Below are 21074 nucleotides of genomic sequence, written 5' to 3'. Positions count from 1 at the left end.
ACCATCATCCTCTTGTTCACAGCACAGGCATACACCAGATCCCATAGAATGAAGGTTCCACAGTTGGAGTTGTGAAGCTTCAGCAGTGGCTGCTTGGCCCTTTGGTGTCGAACCTAAAATAGTGATTGTGTGAATTTATGCCCACCCTCCACTTAACACCTTCCAGAAGCTGTGTCAAGAGTTTCCTCATCATATCGTCATCGGAGTCGAGGATGATTCATCACTTGCCCTCATCAGCTGTATAAGCACACACAGTGCAGCTTGTTTTATGTCAGCTACCTTGAGGTTCTAAACAGTGAGTTCAGTGCTGTGAACCAGGCTGACTCAAAACCAACTGCTTAATTTGGACGAATCCTTGTGGAAATGATTACGCTGGGTTTTTTTGCTCGTTTTCCTCCATACCTGTGACAACAGTTCACCTTTAAGAAGGTATTACCATTTGCAGGTCACCTTCTGGAAAGTGATGCAGCGCTGCTATTTATTGACAACTGAGCACTGCAGCAACTTAAACATGCTTTAACTGGCTAGCATATCACAGAATATTTAAAAATTGTAAAATATTTTGATTATTGCACAGCAAATAAAAACAATATGGCTGAAAATCGTGTCTTAAAATTGCAATTATTCTTTAGAATTAAGACATAGTACCAAAAAAAGTTTCATAATCCAATTAATTAAGGTATTTTTGAGAAAAGATGGAAAAGTGTGCCATGCGAGACGGTTTGTAATCAGTGTAGACTTACGTCCAACATTGTTATTTTCTGTCAGTTACTCGGCCAAAAATGAATGTTGGAAAGTCGGATCTTATGATAGTATTTTCATTCTAAGCTTGTAAACTTTATGCTGTGTAGTGTATTGGAGTGTTGATGTGATTTTTGCACTAAGCTGTTACCTAGTTGTTTCTTCTTGTTTTAGGACTTTGCCATTATGTTTGTGCATCACCTTGCAACAATAGCACTTATAACATTTTCATATGTCAACAATATGGTGCGTGTAGGAACACTGGTCATGTGCCTTCATGATGCATCTGATTTTCTGTTAGAGGTAAGGAAAGTGTTCATCGCCTTTAATGAGTCCTTATGACAATGTAATGGGGGCAGCATCACACATTAGAGAAAAGATTTTTCCTCTTTGTCACAGTATCACACTGAAAATGCTTCATGATACAGCGAAGGGAAAAATCACAAAAATATTTTATAATATTTCCACTTCTTAATTTTGTTTACTTGTCTCCTATTCTGTTAAGCTCCTTTACATCATTATTGTATGTCTTCCAAACTTCTACTTATACTGTTGGTGAGCTCCCTCTCGGTGGGTTACCATCTGACCTTTGCTCGGCATTTATCCTTATGAATTATCCAATATAAGAAATCAGCTAAATTAGTCTTGTTAATTGTAATAATAAGACACTCTCATATTGGATATAGAACATAATTAGAATTTGATGTTTATTTAACGTTTTCTTTTTTCACACTAATATTCTACCTTCCTCTTCTCCTGAAGGCATTGAATCCTTGGTAGGGCACAATTTGCCTTTGCCTAAGCCTAAACAATAAATGCCGACCATGTCCTGATCCTGACATCCCAACGTATGCACACATGCACTTGCAGCAGGAAGGCCAGGAGCAGGAAAGCAGGATTGTCTCCTCTGTAATGAGATCAGCTAACCCAATACAGAGCAGGCATCAAACCTGCAACATTCCTGATCTGTATAGCTCAGCTCCTTGCTGCCTTAAGCTGAGTCATTGGAGAAGTGTGCATTTTCTGCTCCAGGTTGGGGTGGGAAGGTAAACGTTCTACAAGCTGTATTAAGAAATAACAAAATTACACCAAAAATGAGTGAATCATAAAAAACGTTATTTATGAGCATGTTTTAGAAACTGGTTTTAATAATTACAATGAATGGAAATAGTGTGTTAGCAAAGCGGGTTACAAACCTGCTTGTTCATCCCAGGTTTTTGAGTTCAAATGTAGCCTAGACTGATAGGATGAAGGTCTCCGGCCGGAATTTTCCCATACAAAACAGGTGGCTTTGGAGCATTGGGGAAGTTAAATGGTTAATGATTCCCAACCTGATCCTGCCTCCAATCCGCCCACTTCCAGTTTTAATGCCCCAGGGGGCGTTACCTCAATGTAAATATTGTAATGAGGCTGGAAGTCTCTTTTTATCCCGTCCATTTTGAATTTAACTGCCTGGAGACGGTTTTCACACAATTCGTGAAACCTGGCAGTTAAACCGAGGCGGGCCTGCTGCATCCAGGAGATAAGTGGATGTATACCAACTCCTGGATCCATCTATACCGCGCCCCCGCCCACCTCCCCCACCCCCCCCCCCCAGTGATCAGAGACCCCTCCACGAGGCCTCTGATCGCATTCCCTGGCCTTCCCCCCACCCCCTCCACAAACGATGATAATGAGGCTGGCCACAATCCTCTGGTGCCAGCACCGGTCCTCCGCTCCCCCACAATCCCCGACCACCCCCATCGCTTGCCCATCCCTAATATTCCAGACCATCCGCGATCCGCTGTCGAACCTGCAACACCCCTCCCCCCCCCCCCCCCCAACGCCAATCCTCTCTTCCCCCCCCCTCCAGATTCCAGACCACCCCTGCCGAGATTGACGACCCCACTCCTGCGATTCCCAGGACCAACGCCTCGCAACTGAGAACTATCACCCGCAACCAGCCAGCCTCTTCAGCACCTCCCCCCACCCCCACACCGACCCTCCCTTACTCCTCCTGGACTCTTCCCCCCCACCCCCCCGACCTCCAGTCCCCAACCCGCCTTGCCAAAGAAAATTCCAGCCTCCTTGCCTGATATTAGAAATGGAAAGTTCAGTGGAGTTATTGTTCTGATACAGGTTAAAGCAGATTGTTGAGGCAAGTAGAGAGAGTTTTACTCTGCTTCTAACCCATGCTGTATCTACCTAACTTGACAGATACTGGGTGCAAAAGAGGATAAATGTTAAATTCCCAGCACTGATATCGCTTGCCTGGCAAGCTTAAAAATTCACCAATGTATTTTTAAGAAATTAAAGCATTGTGATTAGCTTAAATAGGTCAATATGCTTGACTCTATTTATGTTTAAAGGGAAAAAAAGTTGTTAAAAACAAAAAAGCAATGATATAATTGGGGAACTGGTTCAGCTCAGCTCTTTCTCACAGTCAGAAATCAGAATTCCAGTAACTTCAATATAAGGCCATTCATCATCATCATCATTATAGGTGGACCCTCGAACGAGGATGACTTGCTTCCACGAGTTCACAGATGTTTCAATGAAGGACCCAATATTCAAGTCCTGAACCCCAATTGAAGGGTTGGAAGATGCCTGTGTGTGGATTTTTTTAACGTGTGGTGACCGTTGCACATCAGCCACCACATGGCCTTGACAGAGCTAGGCCATTATCCAGTGGCAAGGGTTAACCAGGACGACTGGAGACCTGCTCTGCTGCACGGACCTAGTGCGCACACATATACAGTGTTGGCTGGCCCGTGCTGCCCCTAGGCCCTCGGCTCTTCTGGGTCCCGAACCCTCATTTGCCGCACCTCCTCCATGATCTCTCGCCACTCCTCCGCCACAAATATTCGCCGCACCTCCGCCATGATCTCTCACCGATCGTCCGCCACACACATTCACCACACCTCCGCCACGATCTCTCAGCGCTCCTCTGCCATAAAACACTCACCACACCTCTGCCACAATCTCCCACCTCACCTCTGCAGGACCTCCGCCATGATCACCCACCGAATCTTAGCCACGATCCTTCATTGCTCTTCCGCCTCGATCAGTCACCACACCTCTGTCACATCCTTCCCGCTCCTCTGCTGTGCCTGGGCCCCATCGATGCTCCTGCCCGTGTGCCAAACAGCGACCTAGGTCCTGACGACGTCACCCAATCGCCCACCTCGAAGCCGTCGCGCACTTGGAGCAGCTCGCGCTGGAAGTTGTAGTGGTATATCGCTCCAGCTCTTAAACTTCGCGACCTGCGGAGGTGTTCTCTCGCAGGTCAGGGGGCCACGATGTCGCAGGGCCCGCCGCTCCACCCCCCCCCACCCAACCTGCAAGAGAACACCTCCGCAGGTCAGGAAGTATAAAAGCTGGAACGTCGGGCCCTGGAGCATCGTAAGGCCATTAGTGCTACAAACACATGTGCTCATCACAAATAGACATACAACACCTCAAAAAGGACACGATTGATGGTTATTATTTTAACAGCTTATTTACATATGGCAGATTACTGTTTTGAATTGTAGTTATTGTTTTAAGACAATTGCCTGAAATAGGCGCCACAGAAGTGGCTACTTTGACTATAGATTATTAAAGATCGTTGTCAGTTATTTATTTTATGCAAGGAATGGAATTAGTCACAGACTAATCGGTCTGTCAGTTGTCGAATGCGTGGATATTTTATTGCCCTTTTTAAAGTGTTGATGTACAAGCTAGCTTCATGACTTTTCTGCTTATTTCATCCACATTATTTCCATTTACTGAACTTAGCTAATTAAACACGGGCCAATATGTCAGTAGCTATCAATGATTCTAATTAAGTGAGAAACATACTCACTTCAAGGCTTTTGGAACCATTGCATTTAATAATCCTGGTCCAGTAATATTATTTGTGACTAGACACAGATTAACGATCTACCTATATCTAAGTTCTTCTGGACAGTAGCAAATGAAAGACATGCTAATATCAGTCAGACATTGAAAATCCAAAAACAGTGTTTTTTAATTCACAGGCGGCTAAAATGGCAAACTATGCCAAATGTCAAAGACTGTGCGACCTCCTGTTTGTAGTGTTCGGCTTGGTCTTCATTAGTACGAGGCTTGGCCTTTATCCAATATGGTGAGTAAGCTATCAATCAGATAGCTCCATTTATTTAACAGCACCTTTGCCATTCCCACTTTTTCGAGCTCACTGAGAATGCACTTACAGCAGAAAAGGAGTACATGCAAATTAGACAATTTTATTCAACAGAAACCCTGAGACAAAAGTGGAATAAAATATTAATTGATTTGAATCATCCGTTGAGGATTATTAAAAAAGCAAGTACTGTTTTTGTTTTGCAAACTGCAAATTTCCTGTTGTCAGCTATTAAGAGGAATAGCTACATGGTCTCTCTTTAGATATTATTTACCCAATTGTTTTCCTCCACACTCATTGGGGACTGATCCACAAATCCATAAATAATTATGAATACAGTGTACTATTATCTTAATGCTGTACAGGGTACTAGAGTTGACTAACTAAGAGGAATGCGTAATTCTGATGACGAGGTTATCCTCCCTTACTCCCAGATAGCCCAGCTCAAAACTAGCAAATATGACATCTAGGGTCAGCCTGAACCAAATGTTGATTGAGACTAGATTTCGAGTTAGGGTCTCACTGACATGGAGGCAATACTCTGATGCCATAGTTGTCTTGCAATGTATTTCTAATTCGCACCAGTTTCAACCCTGCTTTATAAATTCAGAATTAAATAGAAAGTGGTCTCAATATTCATATTGCTGGGAACACAAGTCATCAGCAGTGTTCCCATTTCCCATAAACATGTGCTATTTTCTGTTACTTTTAAGAGTAAAAATTGAAAACAATTTACATGCTTTTACATCATTCTTGGCATATTTTCACTTGTATGCATACAGGGAAGTTTTTCTTTCTTCACTTCTCCCTCTCCTGCTGTCCTTTTACTTAACTTTATTTCTCTTCTCAACCTATCAATATATTTGTCTTTGTCTTGCCATCTATTTTTATCTGATTATGTCTCTATGAAATACCTTGAAGCATTTTTCTACTTTGAAGGCAAATTATTGACGGTCTTCTCCCATTTCAGTTTGCTGTTTTTCTTTGTTCTTGCTATTTTCTTCCACTTTTTCTTTTTGTGCTTTTTGCTTCCTCCTATCACTAAGATTAGTTTGACAATAGAGAACCTTAAAGTAGCTGGCAAAAAAGTAGCTGTCCTACATAATGTGCAGGTCAGTGAAATGTCCAAGTAAATGGTAGCTACAATTAATAATGTGTCCAATATACCTCATTAAAATTTACCTTTTCCCTACTAACACAAAGCTGCTTTATTGAAGAATATCCTATTACATAAGTAATTTAATGCAAAATATTTGCCTAACAGATGAAAATACACCAGATATTTATAGGAGTTGCACTGTTTTACAGAAAAAGATCAATGTTCTCTTTATTTGTGAGTGGCATTTTACTTAATGCAGGTCAAACAAATGACTAATTTGCCTTGAAACCAGGTATAGCCTTGAACACTGTAGTTTCTCTCTTCACATCATGAAATTCTAATATAGTTTTAGAAGCAATTTTTCAAAAATTAACATATTCGGGTCGGTTTTAATTCGTCTTTGGCTAACCACCTCAGGACCTTGCCCAAGATGGCAACCTAACTTGCATCCCCATTTATGTGGGTGCAGTGGCTACCGCCATCTTGGTCAATGTCCTGAGGTGGTTAGCCAAAGGCCTGGCCTGCACTTTCGTGGCTTACGGCCAAGACTCAGATTGTCAGCTGGGAGCCAGCCCATTTTTACCCTCACACAAAAAGTGAGCTGCAATCTGGCACTCACCAGCTTGGGCTTTGCAACTTAACAATGGGTGGGCAGTGCGCACACTCTGTCTGCTGTCCACTCATTGTGTGCCTCAAGTTAAAATTGCTCTAAATTAGGCCCAGAATTTGTTGCAATTGCAAGTTACACCAAAATTTTCACTGAAATTTCCTGAGAATCTCATTAGCAGACGCCAGAACATAAAATTCAGCATAAAATAAGCAGAAGTCAGTGTGAAAAATCAGCGTTTGAGCAAAGCACGGAACTTATGCCATATTTCTTCATTTACATCCCACTTTATGTTTAAACATTAAAGTTTGAAGCCATCAAAGCAATCATTTATGCACACTAGGCACAGTGGGGGTCATTTTGACTTTGGATGTTTGTGTAAAATGGGTGATATCAATTCAGCCACCCATTATACATCTCTCTTGACTTCAATGGAAATTAAAATCTGTAGAGTTGTACAACAGCTGGATGAATCATTGTCGTCTATTTTATACTATTGTGCAAAGTCAGAATTAACCAGAGCACGTTTAAGAAAATGCAATCATGAAGGCTTTTCAATTTTTATTGTAACACATCTTGATGCTGTAAAAATGTATTCAAAGATACAAAATCTGTCTTCTCAGGTAGATGTAAATGATCTTGCAGCACTATTTGAAGAAGCGCAGGGAATTCACCCAGTGTTCTGGTCAACATTAATCCCCTAAATGTAAACCCTATAATCCCATTGGCCTTTTCTGTAGCCTTTCCTCTTCTTCCTCCTAGCTCTGTCTTTCCTTAGGCAGTGCAGGATCCCATCTCACTCCTGCTCCTCCCGGCTCCACAAGAGAGACAGTTAAAAAACCTTCCCTGCCATTTCTTCAGCAGCTTCCCCTTTAAGGACTGTCGACTGGGCCACTGTCGAACTGGAAAAATTAGTCGGAGCATGCATAACGCATGCTCCATCAAGTTTTTCACAAATTTTGCAGATGGGTACTGAAAAGGGGCAGGACTCTTTGTATATTTAAATTGGGCCAATGCTGATTTCAGACAGTGAGGACCAATATGGCGACGGCCATGCCACCGACACAGATTGGGTGAAGGACCTCACGCCCAGAAATTGGTAAATGCTATGCCCGTTTTATGCCTGAAAAATGGGTGAAACGCATACTAATTTCTACCCTTAAGATATCCAGATTATTAGAAATCAGTTACTGAATCAATTATTTGAAGACAGGCAGAGATTGATAGTGGTTAATAACTGGGCTTTTATTAAGTTATTAACCAAAGTGATTGTTATATAAAGATATAAAAATCTCTGTGCTCAGGCAGATCTTTTTAGTTGCGTGCTGGTGTGAGACAGAGATGTTTGTAGCTTTCTATAAAAATGGATTGTTGTGTATAATGGTAAGACAAATGCCATAAAGAACAAATAGCTGTCAGAAAATTTAAAGCAGCAATTCAACATTCGATTATGCTGACAAATTTATGACATTTTTTTAGTGTTCAATTGATTTTCTGTCATGTAACTTACTCCTGACATTTATTTTCATATACATATGTATTACACCTTACAGTGATTTTAAGCAATAATTTAAAAAGGTACAATATTTTATTTTCAGTTTGAGAATGGTTTCAAACTATTAGCTGTAAGCTTGGTGTGGAAATTTTTAGGGCGAATGATTCCTATTGAAACACAGGATCTGCAAAGATTTGAATTTAAAATTCAAAATATGATGATTTATTTTAAATTTGGCATTTCAAAAATCTGTTGATGCCATGAGTACACTTTAAGCTATGTAATCAAAATGATTGATATTTGTATTTTTGTGGATTTTTCTGTGAAAGAATTTGTGGCGCATCATGGATTTATCTAATGTTGAAAAGCCCTTCAAACATAACGTTATTTAGAACAAAAGTCCTGGCAACTTAAAGAACCATTTGTTTAGTAACAGCAAAGATACTGATGGAAGAATCAATGCTACAAATCAGACTTCATGCTATCAAATCTCAAATTAAGTCTGTCACACTGTATGCAAGTATCAATAGTTGCAAGATTAGAGCATGCACAGCTGGAAAAATTTAAACAATCCAGAGTCCATTAATACCTCTTTGTAGATAATGGTCTTGCATTTGAAATATGAGAGCTTGAATTGGAACAGTTGGGAAGGTGCTGGCCAAGTAAGCATCCTGGAGGATAATGATCTTCCAAGTATTTCAGAGGGCTTGTATTGAAAAGCTGAACATTGATGATAAAGTTGAGTAGACACAGGGGATTATAATCTCTAAACTTGTTTGTGTACAACAAAAAGCAACTCCATTAATCACCTTATAATTCTACTGGAGTGATAGCCTCCATGACACTTGAAATACTCTCAAATGTATTCTCTTCCAAATGAAAGTATAGGCTGAGGGTTATTTCAAACAAAGGGCCGTCTCAAAGCATTCTGTGAGGTGGACAGGAGAAGAAGAAATCGAGTTCTGATACAAAAGTCCCAATTTTAACTGGGGGCATGTTCAGGGCGGGCAGGGTGTGCGGCTTCCCTCAAAGTTGAACAAGAGGCCCGGGCCATTTTAACTCCCGGTCCTCATAGCGCGGTCTCCAACCTGAAACTGGTGGGAGTGACATCAGATCTGGCAGACAGGAGCAGAGATTCAGGCAGGGGCCAGGTGCCATTGGAGACCTACGGGTATGGTCCCCGACATAAAGTTACTGCAGGGGCTGGGTTAGGCGGGGGGTGGGAGGTGGTGGGAGGGGGGGGGGGGGGTGGCAGGGTGTTGCTGAAAGGTGATACCAGCACTGGGAGCAGAGGAATGACCAAAATCGTCCCAGTAGATCACGAATGCCTATCAAGAATAGCTGTGCATTAAAATCAGCAGGATTCCACTCAGCGCAGTTTGTGCTAAATCACAAAATTCTACCCTAGAAGATGATAAAGTCAATTCCAATTATTAATTACCTTCTGACCATGAAACAAGCATCATTCATTTTGTTTCTTCAGAAAATTTAATTTGACAAAGATAAACATAGAAACATTACTAGTCCATCTCCTGTGACATTACACACAGGGAATAAGTGTAATCTTCAGGTCAAATAGCAATAGAGGGTGGAGGATAATTGCACTACGGCCGAAGGACACTAGGGCCAAGAGCAGGCATCCAATCGGTCAGCAGAGGCGGTGGACCATAGGGTAATAGACAGTCCATTAAAGGTCAGTTGTTGACAGAGAGCCAGCCAGGGACCATGAACAATGCGGCTGACTGGCAAGGCAGTCAACAGCAGACACACAATGGGCCAGAGGTCACCGAGAGGTGGCTGATGTGATTTTAAGGGGAGAGAGAGGCAGACCAGGCTGCAAGCAGGAGCTCTGTCAGTCGTCACCAACAGTATGTGGGGCAAAAGCAGAGCAGAATTCCCAACTAAAAGTCTTGATAAAACAGCAGGAGGGAGAGAAAAACAAGAACGTTCAAAGAGTTAGCTGTTAATGCATATAAAACTTTTTTAAAACAGTGACATTTAAACTTTTAACACTAATTTCAAAATGATTTTACCTGAGGAGAAAATTATGATGAAAAAAAATCCAGTTACTATTGGAGTTGAGAGAAAAAACACAAATTTGCTCCACAGTGGCATCCAGAGCTTACAACTGCATGCATATTCAAACCATTCTTTTCAAGTACTCCAGCCAATTAGTTCCATCTAGATACATATTTCAATAAAGCAAAGGAGTCATCTTCATCATAGGCAGTCCCTTGGAATCAAGGAAGACTTGCATCCACTCCTGAAGTGAGTTCTTTGGTGGCTGAACAGTCCAATACGAGAGCCACAGACTCTGTCACACGTGGGTCAGACATTCGCCGAAGGAAGGGTTGGGTGGGACTGGTTTGCCACACGTTCCTTCCGCTGCCCGAGCTTGACCTCTTCACACTCTAGGCATTGAGATTCGAAGAGCTCAACGCCCTCCCGGATGCACTTTCTCCACCTAGGGCGGTCTTCGGCCAGGGACTCCCAAGTGTCAGTGGTGATGTCGCACTTTACCAGGGAGGCTTTGAGGGTGTCCTTGTAACGTTTCCGCTGTCCTCCTTTAGCTCGTTTGCCGTGAAGTAGCTCCGCATAGAGCATTTGCTTAGGGAGTCTCATGTCTGGCATGCGAACCATGTGGCCTGCCCAGCGAAGTTGATCGAGTGTGGTCAGTGCTTCACTGCTGGGGATGTTAGCCTGGACGAAGTCACTAAATGTTGGTGTGCCTGTCCTCCCAGGGGATTTGCAGAATCTTGCGGAGACATCGTTGGTGATATATCTCCACCGACTTGAAGTGTCTTCTGTACATCGTCCATGCCTCTGATCCATACAGGAGGGCGGGTATTACTACAACCCTGTAGACCATGAGCTTGGTGGCAGTTTTGAGGGCCTGGTCTTCGAACACTCTTTTCCTCAGGCGGCCTAAGGCGCACTAGAGGCGGTGTTGAATTTCCGCATCAATGTCTGCCTTTGTTGATAAGAGGCTCCCAGGGTATGGGAAATGGTCTATGTTGTCGAGGGCCGCGCCATGAATCTTGATGACGGGGGGCAGTGCTGTGCAGCGAGGACAGGCTAGTGGAGGACCTTTGTCTTATGGATGTTAAGCATAAGACCCATGCTTTCATATGCCTCAGTGAATACATTGACTATATCCTGGAGTTCAGCCTCAGAATGTGCACAGACGCAGGCATCGGCGGATACTGCAGCTCAACGACAGAGGTTGGGGTGATCTTGGACCTGGCCTGGAGGCGGCGTAGGTTAAACAGCTTCCCACTGGTTCTGTGGTTTAGTTTCACTCCAGCGGGGAGCTTGTTGACTGTGAGGTGGAGCATGGCAGCGAGGAAGATTGAGAAGAGGGTTGGAGCAATGACGCAGCCCTGTTTGACCCCGGTCCAGATGTGGATTGCGTCTGTAATGGCTCCGTTGGTAAGGATCACGGCCTGCATATCGTCGTGGGGCAGACAAAGGATGTTGACAAACTTTTAAGGGCATCTGAAACGGAGGAGGACGCTCCATTGGCCCTCGCGGTTGACAGTGTCAAAGGCCTGTGTAAGATCGAAAAAGGCCATGTATAAGGGCTGGCGCTGCTCCCTGCATTTTTCCTGCAACTGTCCCGCTGAAAAGATCATGTCTGTTGCAAAGGAGTCGAGTATTTATGAAAGGACACAACTGCTGCCAACGACAGAGTGGTTGCGCATGCGCAGTTCCAGTGTTTTTTTGTTTGTTTTGTCTTATAACACTGCTGTGAAGCGCTTTTGGACGTTTTACTATGTTAAAGGCACTGTAAAAGTTGTTGTTGTTGTTCTCGCTGGACTTCCCACAGGTTAGTGAGAGAGAAAGGTGAGGGGTGGAAATTTCTGGTATTGTGAGGTCTATTATTTGACTTGAAGTTAATATAGAAACATAGAAAATAGATGCAGGAGTAGGCCATTCGGCCCTTCGAGCCTGCACCACCATTCAATATGATCATGGCTGATCATGCAACTTCAGTACCTCATTCCTGCTTTCTCTCCATACCCCTTGATCTCGTTAGCCGTAAGGGCCACATCTAACTCCCTTTTGAATGTATCCAATGAACTGGCCTCAACAACTCTCTGCGGTAGAGAATTCCACAGGTTGTCAATTCTCTGAATGAAGAAGTTTCTCCTCATCTCGGTCCTGGATGGCTTACCCCTTATCCTTAGGCTGTGACCTCTGGTTCTGGACTTCCCCAACATCAGGAACATTCTTCCTGCATCTAACCTGTCCAATCCCGTCAGAATTTTATATGTTTCTATGAGATCCCCTCTCATTCTTCTAAATTCCAGTGACTATGAGCCTAGTCGATCCAGTCTCTCCTCATATGTCAGTCCTGCCATTGGAATGTCAGTCCCGATGTTATCAGCTTATCAGAGTTTTATTGTACTCTCACGGAGTGTGTTTAATCACTATCAGGTCCCCTGTCGTGGTTTGAACACGCAGCTGGTGAACAAATTGCAGGCACAGGATGTTATTATTTAATCGGCTAGAAAAAGGATCATTGAGAAAGAGTAGAGACAGTGCAGCGAGATAGAGAGAGGAGCGCTGGACTAAGAGACTGGGGAGGAAATGAGAGGGAGGGCAGAGAAGGAACGCGAGAAGAGAGAGAGAGGGGCAGCCATGTGATTAATTGATCAGAATGAACTGCTAAAACGTCCAGTGCAATTTAACTAGGGAATGTGAGTTGAAGGTGGTATTAGGATGTTGTCAGATTGTGAGAGTTTTATACATCATCATAGGCAGTCCCTCGAAATCAAGGAAGACTTGCTTTCCCTCTAAAAGTGAGTTCTCGGGTGACTGTACAGTCCAATATGGAAATTACAGTCTCTGTCACCGCTGGGACAGACAGTGGTTGAAGGAAAGGGTGTGTGGGGAGTCTGGTTTGCCACACGCTCCTTCCACTGCCTGCTTTTGGTTTCTGCATGCTCTCGGCGACGAGACTCGAGTTGCTTTACGCCCTCCCGGATGCTCTTCCTCCACTTGAGGTGGTCTTGGGCCAGGGATTCCAGAAGGCATTTGATAAGGTGCCATGTAAAAGGTTACTGCACAAGATAAAAATTCACGGGGTAATATATGAGCATGGATAGAGGATTGGCTAACCAACAGAAAACAGAGAGTTGGAATAAATGGGTCATTTTCCGGTTGGCAAACAGTGACTAGTGGGGTGCCGCAGGGATCAGTGCTGGGTCCTTAACTATTTACAATCTATATTAATGACTTGGATGAAGGGACTGAGTATAATGTAACCAAATTTGCTGATGATACAAAGATGGGTGGGAAAGCAAATTGTGATGAGTACACAAAACATCTGCAAAGGGATATAGACAGGCTAAGTGAGTGGGCAAAAATTTGGCAGATGGAATATAATGTGGGAAAATGTGAGGTTATCCACTTTGGTAGAAAAAAATACAAAAGAAAATTATAATTTAAATGGAGAAAAATTGCAAAGTGCTGCAGTACAGAGGGACCTGGGGGTCCTTGTGCATGAAACACAAAAAGTTAGTATGCAGGTATAGCAAGTAATCAGGAAGGCAAATGGAATGTTGGCCTTTATTGCAAGGGGGATAGAGTATAAAAGCAGAGAAGTCCTGCTACAACTGTACAGGGTATTCGTGAGGCCACACCTGGAGTACTGCATACTGTTTTGGTCTCAGTATTTAAGGAAGGCTATAGTTGCATTGGAGGCTGTTCAGAGAAGGTTCACTAGATTGATTTCGGAGATGAGGGGGTTGACTTATGAAGATAGGTTGAGTAGGTTGGGCCTATACACATTGGTGTTCAGAAGAATGAGAGGTGATCTTATCGAAACATATAAGATAATGAGGAGGCTCGACAAGGTGGATGCAGAGATGATATTTCCACTCATAGGGGAAACTAAAACTAGGGGATGTAGTCTCAGAATAAGGGTCCACTCATTTAAAACTGAGATGAGGAGGAATTTCTTCTCTCAGAGGGTGGTAAATGTATGGAATTCTCTGCCCCAGAGAGCTGTGGAGGCTGGGTCATTGAATATATTTAAGGCGGAAATGGACAGATTTTTGAGCAATAAGGGAGTAAAGGGTTATGGGGAGCGGGCAGGGAAGTGGATCTATGATCAGATCAGCCATGATCGTATTAAATAGCGGAGCACGCTCGAGAGGCCAGGTGGCCTACTCCTGCTCCTATTTCTTATGTTCTTAAAGGCGCCCTTAGCGAAGAGTTACCATAATATGATCAAATTTTACATTGAGGTTGAAAGTGATTTGTTAAGTCCAAAACTAGGGTTTTAAATCTGATAAATGTGAGGTTATCCACTTTGGTGGTAAAAACAGAGAGACAGACTATTATCTGAATGGTGACAGATTAGGAAAAGGGGAGGTGCAACGAGACCTGGGTGTCATGGTACATCAGTCATTGAAGGTTGGCATGCAGGTACAGCAGGCGGTTAAGAAAGCAAATGGCATGTTGGCCTTCATAGCGAGGGGATTTGAGTACAGGGGCAGGGAGGTGTTACTACAGTTGTACAGGGCCTTGGTGAGGCCACACCTGGAGTATTGTGGATAGTTTTAGTCTCCTAACTTGAGGAAGGACATTCTTGCTATTGAGGGAGTGCAGCGAAGGTTCACCAGACTGATTCCCGGGATGGCGGGACTGACATATCAAGAAAGACTGGATCAACTGGGCTTGTATTCACTGGAGTTCAGAAGAATGAGAGGGGATCTCGTAGAAACGTTTAAAATTCTGACGGGTTTAGACAGGTTAGATGCAGGAAGAATGTTCCCGATGTTGGGGAAGTCCAGAACCAGGGGTCACAGTCTAAGGATAAGGGGTAAGCCATTTAGGACCGAGATGAGGAGAAACTTCTTCACCCAGAGAGTGGTGAACCTGTGGAATTCTCTATCACAGGAAGTTGTTGAGCCCAATTCACTAAATATATTCAAAAAGGAGTTAGATGTAGTCCTTACTACCAGGGGGATCAAGGGATATGGCGAGAAAGCAGGAATGGGGTACTGAAGTTGCATGTTCAGCCATGAACTCATTGAATGGTGGTGCAGGCTCGAAGGGCCGAATGGCCTACTCCTGCACCTATTTTCTATGTTTCTATGTTTAACCAAAGCAAACTACATGGGTATGAGGGGCAAGTTGGCTACGGTTGATTGGGAAACTACATTAAAAGGTCTGACGGTAGACAAGCAATAGCTAGCATTTAAAAAAATTAATGCATAATTTACAACAAAGGAAATATACCTTCCTTTAATGCATAAAAATCCCACAGGAATAGTAGTCCAACCGTGGCTAACAAGAGAAGTTAAAGATAGTATGAGATCAAAGGAAGAGGCTTATAATGTTGCCAAATCGAGTAGTAAGCCTGAGGATTGGGAGGAATTTAGAATTCAGCAAAGGAGGACTAAGAAATTGATAAGACAAGAAAAAAAGAAAAAAATGAGAGTAAATTAGCAAGAGACATAAAAACAAATTGTAAACATCTCTATAGGTATGTAATAGGAAGAGATTAGTGTAAATAAACTTGGGCCCATTAGAGGCAGAGACAGGAGAAATTATAATAGGTAATAAGGAAATGTCAAGGACATTAAGGGCTCAAGTTTCGGCTTAGTTGTTCCTATTTTTTTGAAGCAACTAGTTTAGTATGGAGTATCTTAGAAATCGCAATTCTCGGCATTTAGTTTGCTCCAGTTCTAGTTAGTTAGAATAGTTTTGTTTTAGTACAGTTTTTTTTTCAAAAGGGGGCGTTACCAGCCACTTACGCTTGTTTTGCAAGTTTAGGCAGAGAAAAGTTACTCCAAACTAACTTAGAATGGAGTAGGTGTAGATTTTTGTACGCTCAGAAAAACTTGCCTACACTTCATAAATTAGGCGCAGGTAGCGAGAGATGGGGGAGGGGGGAAGGGAAGTTAGAGGGAAGGTGGGGATTTTACAAAGCATTAAACACTTCGCTTTTATCAATAAAGAGCCATCATCAATAATAAATGATAAATAAGTCAATCAATCATAAAAAAATTAAATATAAATAAAAAGTTAAAAAAATCAATCAATAAATAAAAAATTAAAAGTTTCTACACACCTACTGCAACACCGGGAGCTCTCCAACAGCCTGCTGAAGAGATGGGCGGGCCCTGCCGCTGACGAGATGCTCGTGTGGAGCCCACCTCCGACGAGATGCCGGTCGGGCGGGCCCCGTCGTTGAAGAGGTAAGGACAGGCAGGCCACTCGGCCCGGGATAGGGTCATCGCCTGGAGACAGGGTGCGCTGGGATGGCCAGGAGCTACTACGCACTGTTTTTGTCACAGGGCTGTAGCTCCACCCCCAGTAGCTCCTGCTGCGCCGCGCTGAGCTGCAAACAGGCCTACAAATATCAGAGAATCGCAAGGTAAGTATTTGGCGCTTTTTCAGTTCTAGAAATTAGGCGGGCCTCTCCGAGGTGCGCCGTTCTACCGGGGATTCGAAACTAGGGCCCTATACAACTACTTTGTATCTGTCTTCACGGTAGAAGACACAAAGAACATTCTGGAAATAATGGGAACTAAGGGTCTATAGAAAATGAGGAACTTAAAGAAACCAGTACAAGTAAAGACATATGGGTCGAAATTTGGTACTGCTGTTTTTGAGGCGGTGTCACTGCCTGAGTGCTGATTTCACCGCCAGGCGTTAGGTGCAGGCTCCAACTGCCAAATTCAGTTTTTACACCCAAAGATGAGAGAGCAGCGCTAAAAAGTGGCGTTGTACACTCATCGTCGGGAGACAGCTCAGGAGACCTATTGCATTTCACATCGAGAGGCTGTCGCAATGTTCGCTGGAAAAAGGGAAGAAAGAAAAAAAAAACTCAAACTTCTCCGACCCACACAGAAACTCCCCACTGTTAAAACTGATGAAAAAATGAAGAAATAAAGAAAGAAAAAACTTACCTTGTTCTCTGGCCGATTTCGCTCGAGTTCCGCGATTTAGCGAGTTGGTCTCACCGCAGGTAAACGGTACACAGCCAGGTAGTAAATGGGTGACCAACAGGAAGAGCAGTGTAAGGAAGGTAGTGCAGGGGTTCCCTGCGGTCATCCCCCTGCAAAATGGGTACTGTTGGGGGGGATGACTCTTCAGGGGAAGACAGCAGCAGCCAAGTTCATGGCACCGTGGGTGGCTCTGCTGCACAGGAGGGCAGGAAAAAGAGTTGGAGAGCAATAGTGATAGGGGATTCAATTGTAAGGAGAATAGATACGCGTTTCTGCGGCCGCAACCGAGACTCCAGGATGGTATGTTGCCTCCCTGGTGCAAGGGTCAAGGATGTCTCGGAGCGGGTGCAGGACATTCTGAAAAGGGAGGGTGGACAGGCAGTTGTCGTGGTGCATATAGGTACCAACGATATAGGTAAAAAACGGTATGAGGTCCCACGAGAAGAATTTAGGGAGCTTGCAGCCAAATTAAAAAGTAGGACCTCAAAAGTAGTAATCTCAGGATTGCTACCAGTGCCACTTCCAAGTCAAAATAGGAATCGCAGGATAGCTCAGATGAATGCGTGGCTTGAGGAGTGGTGCAGAAGGGAGGGATTCAAATTCCTGGGACATTGGAACCGGTTCTGGGGGAGGTGGGACCAGTACAAACCGGACGGTCTGTACCTGGACAGGACCGGAACCAATGTCCAAGGGGGAGTGTTTGCTAGTGCTGGTGGGGAGGAGTTAAACTCCTATGGCAGGGGGATGGGAACCTATGCAGGAAGGCAGAGGGAAATAAAAGGGAGTCAGAGGCAAAAGATAGAAAGGAGAATATTAAAAGTGGAGGGCAGAGAAACCCAAGGCAAAAATCAAAAAGGGCCAAATTGCAGCAAAATTCTAAAGGGGCAAATTGTGTTAAAAAGACAAATCTGAAGGCTCTGTGCCTCAATGCGAGGAGTATTCGGAATAAGGTGGACGAATTAACGGCACAGATAACAGTTAATGGATATGATGTAATTGGCATCACAGAGACATGACTCCAGGATGACCAAGGCTGGGAACTCAACATCCAGGGGTATTCAACATTTAGGAAGGATAGACAGAAAGAAAAAGGAGGTGGGGTGACATTACTAGTTAAAGAGGAAATTAATGCAATAGTAAGGAAGGACATTAGCTTGGATGATGTGGAATCGGTATGGGTGGAGCTACGGAATACCAAAGGGCAGAAAACGCTGGTGGGAGTTGTGTGCAGACCTCCAAACAGTAGTAGTGAGGTTGGGGACAGCATCAAACAAGAAATAAGGGATGTGTGCAATAAAGGTACAGCAGTTATCATGGGCGACTTTAATTTACATATAGATTGGGCTAACCAAACTGGTAGCAATGCGGTGGAGGAGGATTTCCTGGAGTGTATTAGGAATAGGTTTCTTGACCAATATGTCAAGCAACCAATTAGAGAGCTGGCCATCCTAGACTGGGTGATGTGTAATGAGAAGAGACTAATTAGCAATCTTGTTGTGCGAGGCCCCTTGGGGAAGAATGACCATAATATGGTAGAATTCTTTATTAAGATGGAGAGTGACACAGTTAATTCAGAAACTCGGGTCCTGAACCTAAGGAAAGCTAACTTCGACAGCATGAGGCATGAATTGGCTTGAATAGACTGGCAAATGATACTTAAAGGATTGACGGTGGATGGGCAATGGCAAACATTTAGAGATCATTTGGATGAACTTCAACAATTGTACATCCCTGTCTGGAGTAAAAATAAAACAGGGAAGGTGGCTCAACCGTGGCTAACAAGGGAAATTAACGATAGTGTTAGATCCAAGGAAGAGGCATATAAATTGGCCAAAAAAAGCAGCAAACCTGAGGATTGGGAGAAATTTAGAATTCAGCAGAGGAGCACAAAGGGTTTGATTAAGAATGGAAAATAGAGTACAAGAGGAAGCTTGCCGGGAACATAAAAACTGACTGCAAAAGCTTCTTTTGATATGTGAAGAGAAAAACATTAGTGAACACAAACATATGTCCCTTGCAGTTGGACTCAGGTGAATCTTTAATGGGGAACAAAGAAATAGCAGACCAATTGAACAAATACATTGGTTCTGTCTTCACGAATAACCTTCCGGATGTACTAGGGGACCGAGGGTCTAGTGAGAAGGAGGAACTGAAGGATATCCTTATTTGGCGGGAAATTGTGTTAGGGAAATTGATGGGATTGAAGGCTGATAAATCCGCGGGGCCTGATTATCTGCATCCCAGAGTACATAAGGAAGTGGCCCTAGAAATAGTGGATGCATTGGTGATCATTTTCCAACAGTCTTTCAACTCGGGATCAGTTCCTATGGACTGGAGGGTAGCTAATGTAACACCACTTTTTAAAAAAGGAGGGAGAGAGAAAACGGGTAATTATAGACCGGTTAGCCTGACATCAGTAGTGGGGAAAATGTTGGAATCAATTATTAAGGATGAAATAGCAGCACATTTGGAAAGCAGTGACAGGATCGGTCCAAGTCAGCATGGATTTATGAAAGGGAACTCATGCTTGACAAATCTTCTAGAATTTTTTGAGGATGTAACTAGTAGAGTGGATAAGGGAGAACCAGTGGATGTGGTGTATTTGGATTTTCAAAAGGCCTTTGACAAGGTCCCACATAAAAGATTGGTGTACAAAATGAAAGCACATTGTATTGGGTGTAATGTACTGGCGTGGATAGAGAATTGGTTGGCAGACAGGAAGCAGAGAGTCTGGATAAACGGGTCCTTTTCGGAATGGGAGGCAGTGACTAGTGGAGTGCTGCAGGGCTCAGTGCTGGGACCCCAGCTCTTTACACTATACATTAATGATTTGGATGAAGGAATTGAATGTAATATCTCCAAGTTTGCAGATGACACTAAACTGGGTGGCGGTGTGAGCTGTGAGGAGGATGCTAAGCGGCTCCAGGGTGATTTGGACAGGTTAGGTGAGTGGGCAAATGCATGGCAGATGCAGTATAATGTGGATAAATGTGAGGTTATCCACTTTGGAGGCAATAACACGAAGGCAGAATATTATCTGAATGGCGGCAGATTAGGAAAAGGGGAGGTGCAACGAGACCTGGGTGTCATGGTTCATCAATCATTGAAAGTTGACATGCAGGTACAGCAGGCGGTGAAGAAGGCAAATGGCATGTTGGCCTTCATAGCTAGGGGATTTGAGTATAGGAGCAGGGAGGTCTTACTGCAATTGTACAGGGCCTTGGTGAGGCCTCACCTGGAATATTGTGTTCAGTTTTGGTCTCCTAATCTGAGGAAGGACATTCTTGCTATTGAGGGAGTGCAACGAAGGTTCACCAGACTGATTCCAGGGATGGCTGGACTGACGTATGAGGAGAGACTGGATCAACTGGGCCTTTATACACTGGAGTTTAGAAGAATGAGAGGGGGTCTCATAGAAACGTATAAGATTCTGACGGGACGGGACAGGTTAGATGCGGGAAGAATGTTTCCGATGTTGGGGAAGTCCAGAACCAGGGGACACAGTCTTAGGATAAGCGGTAGGCCATTTAGGACTGAGATGAGGAGAAACTTCTTCACTCAGAGAGTTGTTAACCTGTGGAATTCCCTGCCGCAGAGAGTCGTTGATGCTAGCTCATTGGATATATTCAAGAGGGAGTTGGATATGGCCCTTACGGCTAAAGGGATCGAGGAGTATGGAGAGAAAGGAGGAAAGGGGTACTGAGGTGAATGATCAGCCATGATCTTATTGAATGGTGATGCAGGCTCGAAGGGCCGAATGGCCTACTCCTGCACCTATTTTCTTTGTTTCTATGTTTAACCACCACTTTTTTCAAGCTGTACAACCACCTGCCAGTACAGCAGCGATACAATAGAGATGCCAAGGATGACGTCTCCACGCAGAGTTAGCCAGCACAGCATTGCCTCTTGGCGCCTCTGCCCAAGAGACAACTCAATTTCAACCAAGGCGCGGACGCCGTTTATCGTCGAAGGCAGGCCTTTGCCACCCGTTAGCCGCCTCCAGCGCGCGGAAACGGGTGGCGGTATAAACTGAATTTCGACCCCAT

At 43.8% G+C, this 21074-nt stretch overlaps 1 protein-coding gene across 1 annotated transcript in view; it reads left to right on the top strand.

The window, feature by feature from the left end:
• cers6 (ceramide synthase 6) overlaps window positions 1–21074 on the top strand; it is a 356478-nt gene that overhangs the window by 319780 nt on the left and 15624 nt on the right. The window contains exons 7-8 of the mRNA XM_070875509.1: window positions 916–1044; window positions 4740–4846. Of these exons, the coding sequence (XP_070731610.1) occupies window positions 916–1044; window positions 4740–4846 (236 nt within the window). The remainder of the gene's footprint in view (window positions 1–915; window positions 1045–4739; window positions 4847–21074) is intronic.

This window comes from Pristiophorus japonicus, chromosome 3 (genome assembly GCF_044704955.1).
Source record: "Pristiophorus japonicus isolate sPriJap1 chromosome 3, sPriJap1.hap1, whole genome shotgun sequence".
In the NCBI taxonomy this organism is placed as follows: Eukaryota; Metazoa; Chordata; class Chondrichthyes; family Pristiophoridae; genus Pristiophorus; species Pristiophorus japonicus.
This window is presented reverse-complemented; position numbering and strand designations above follow the sequence as displayed.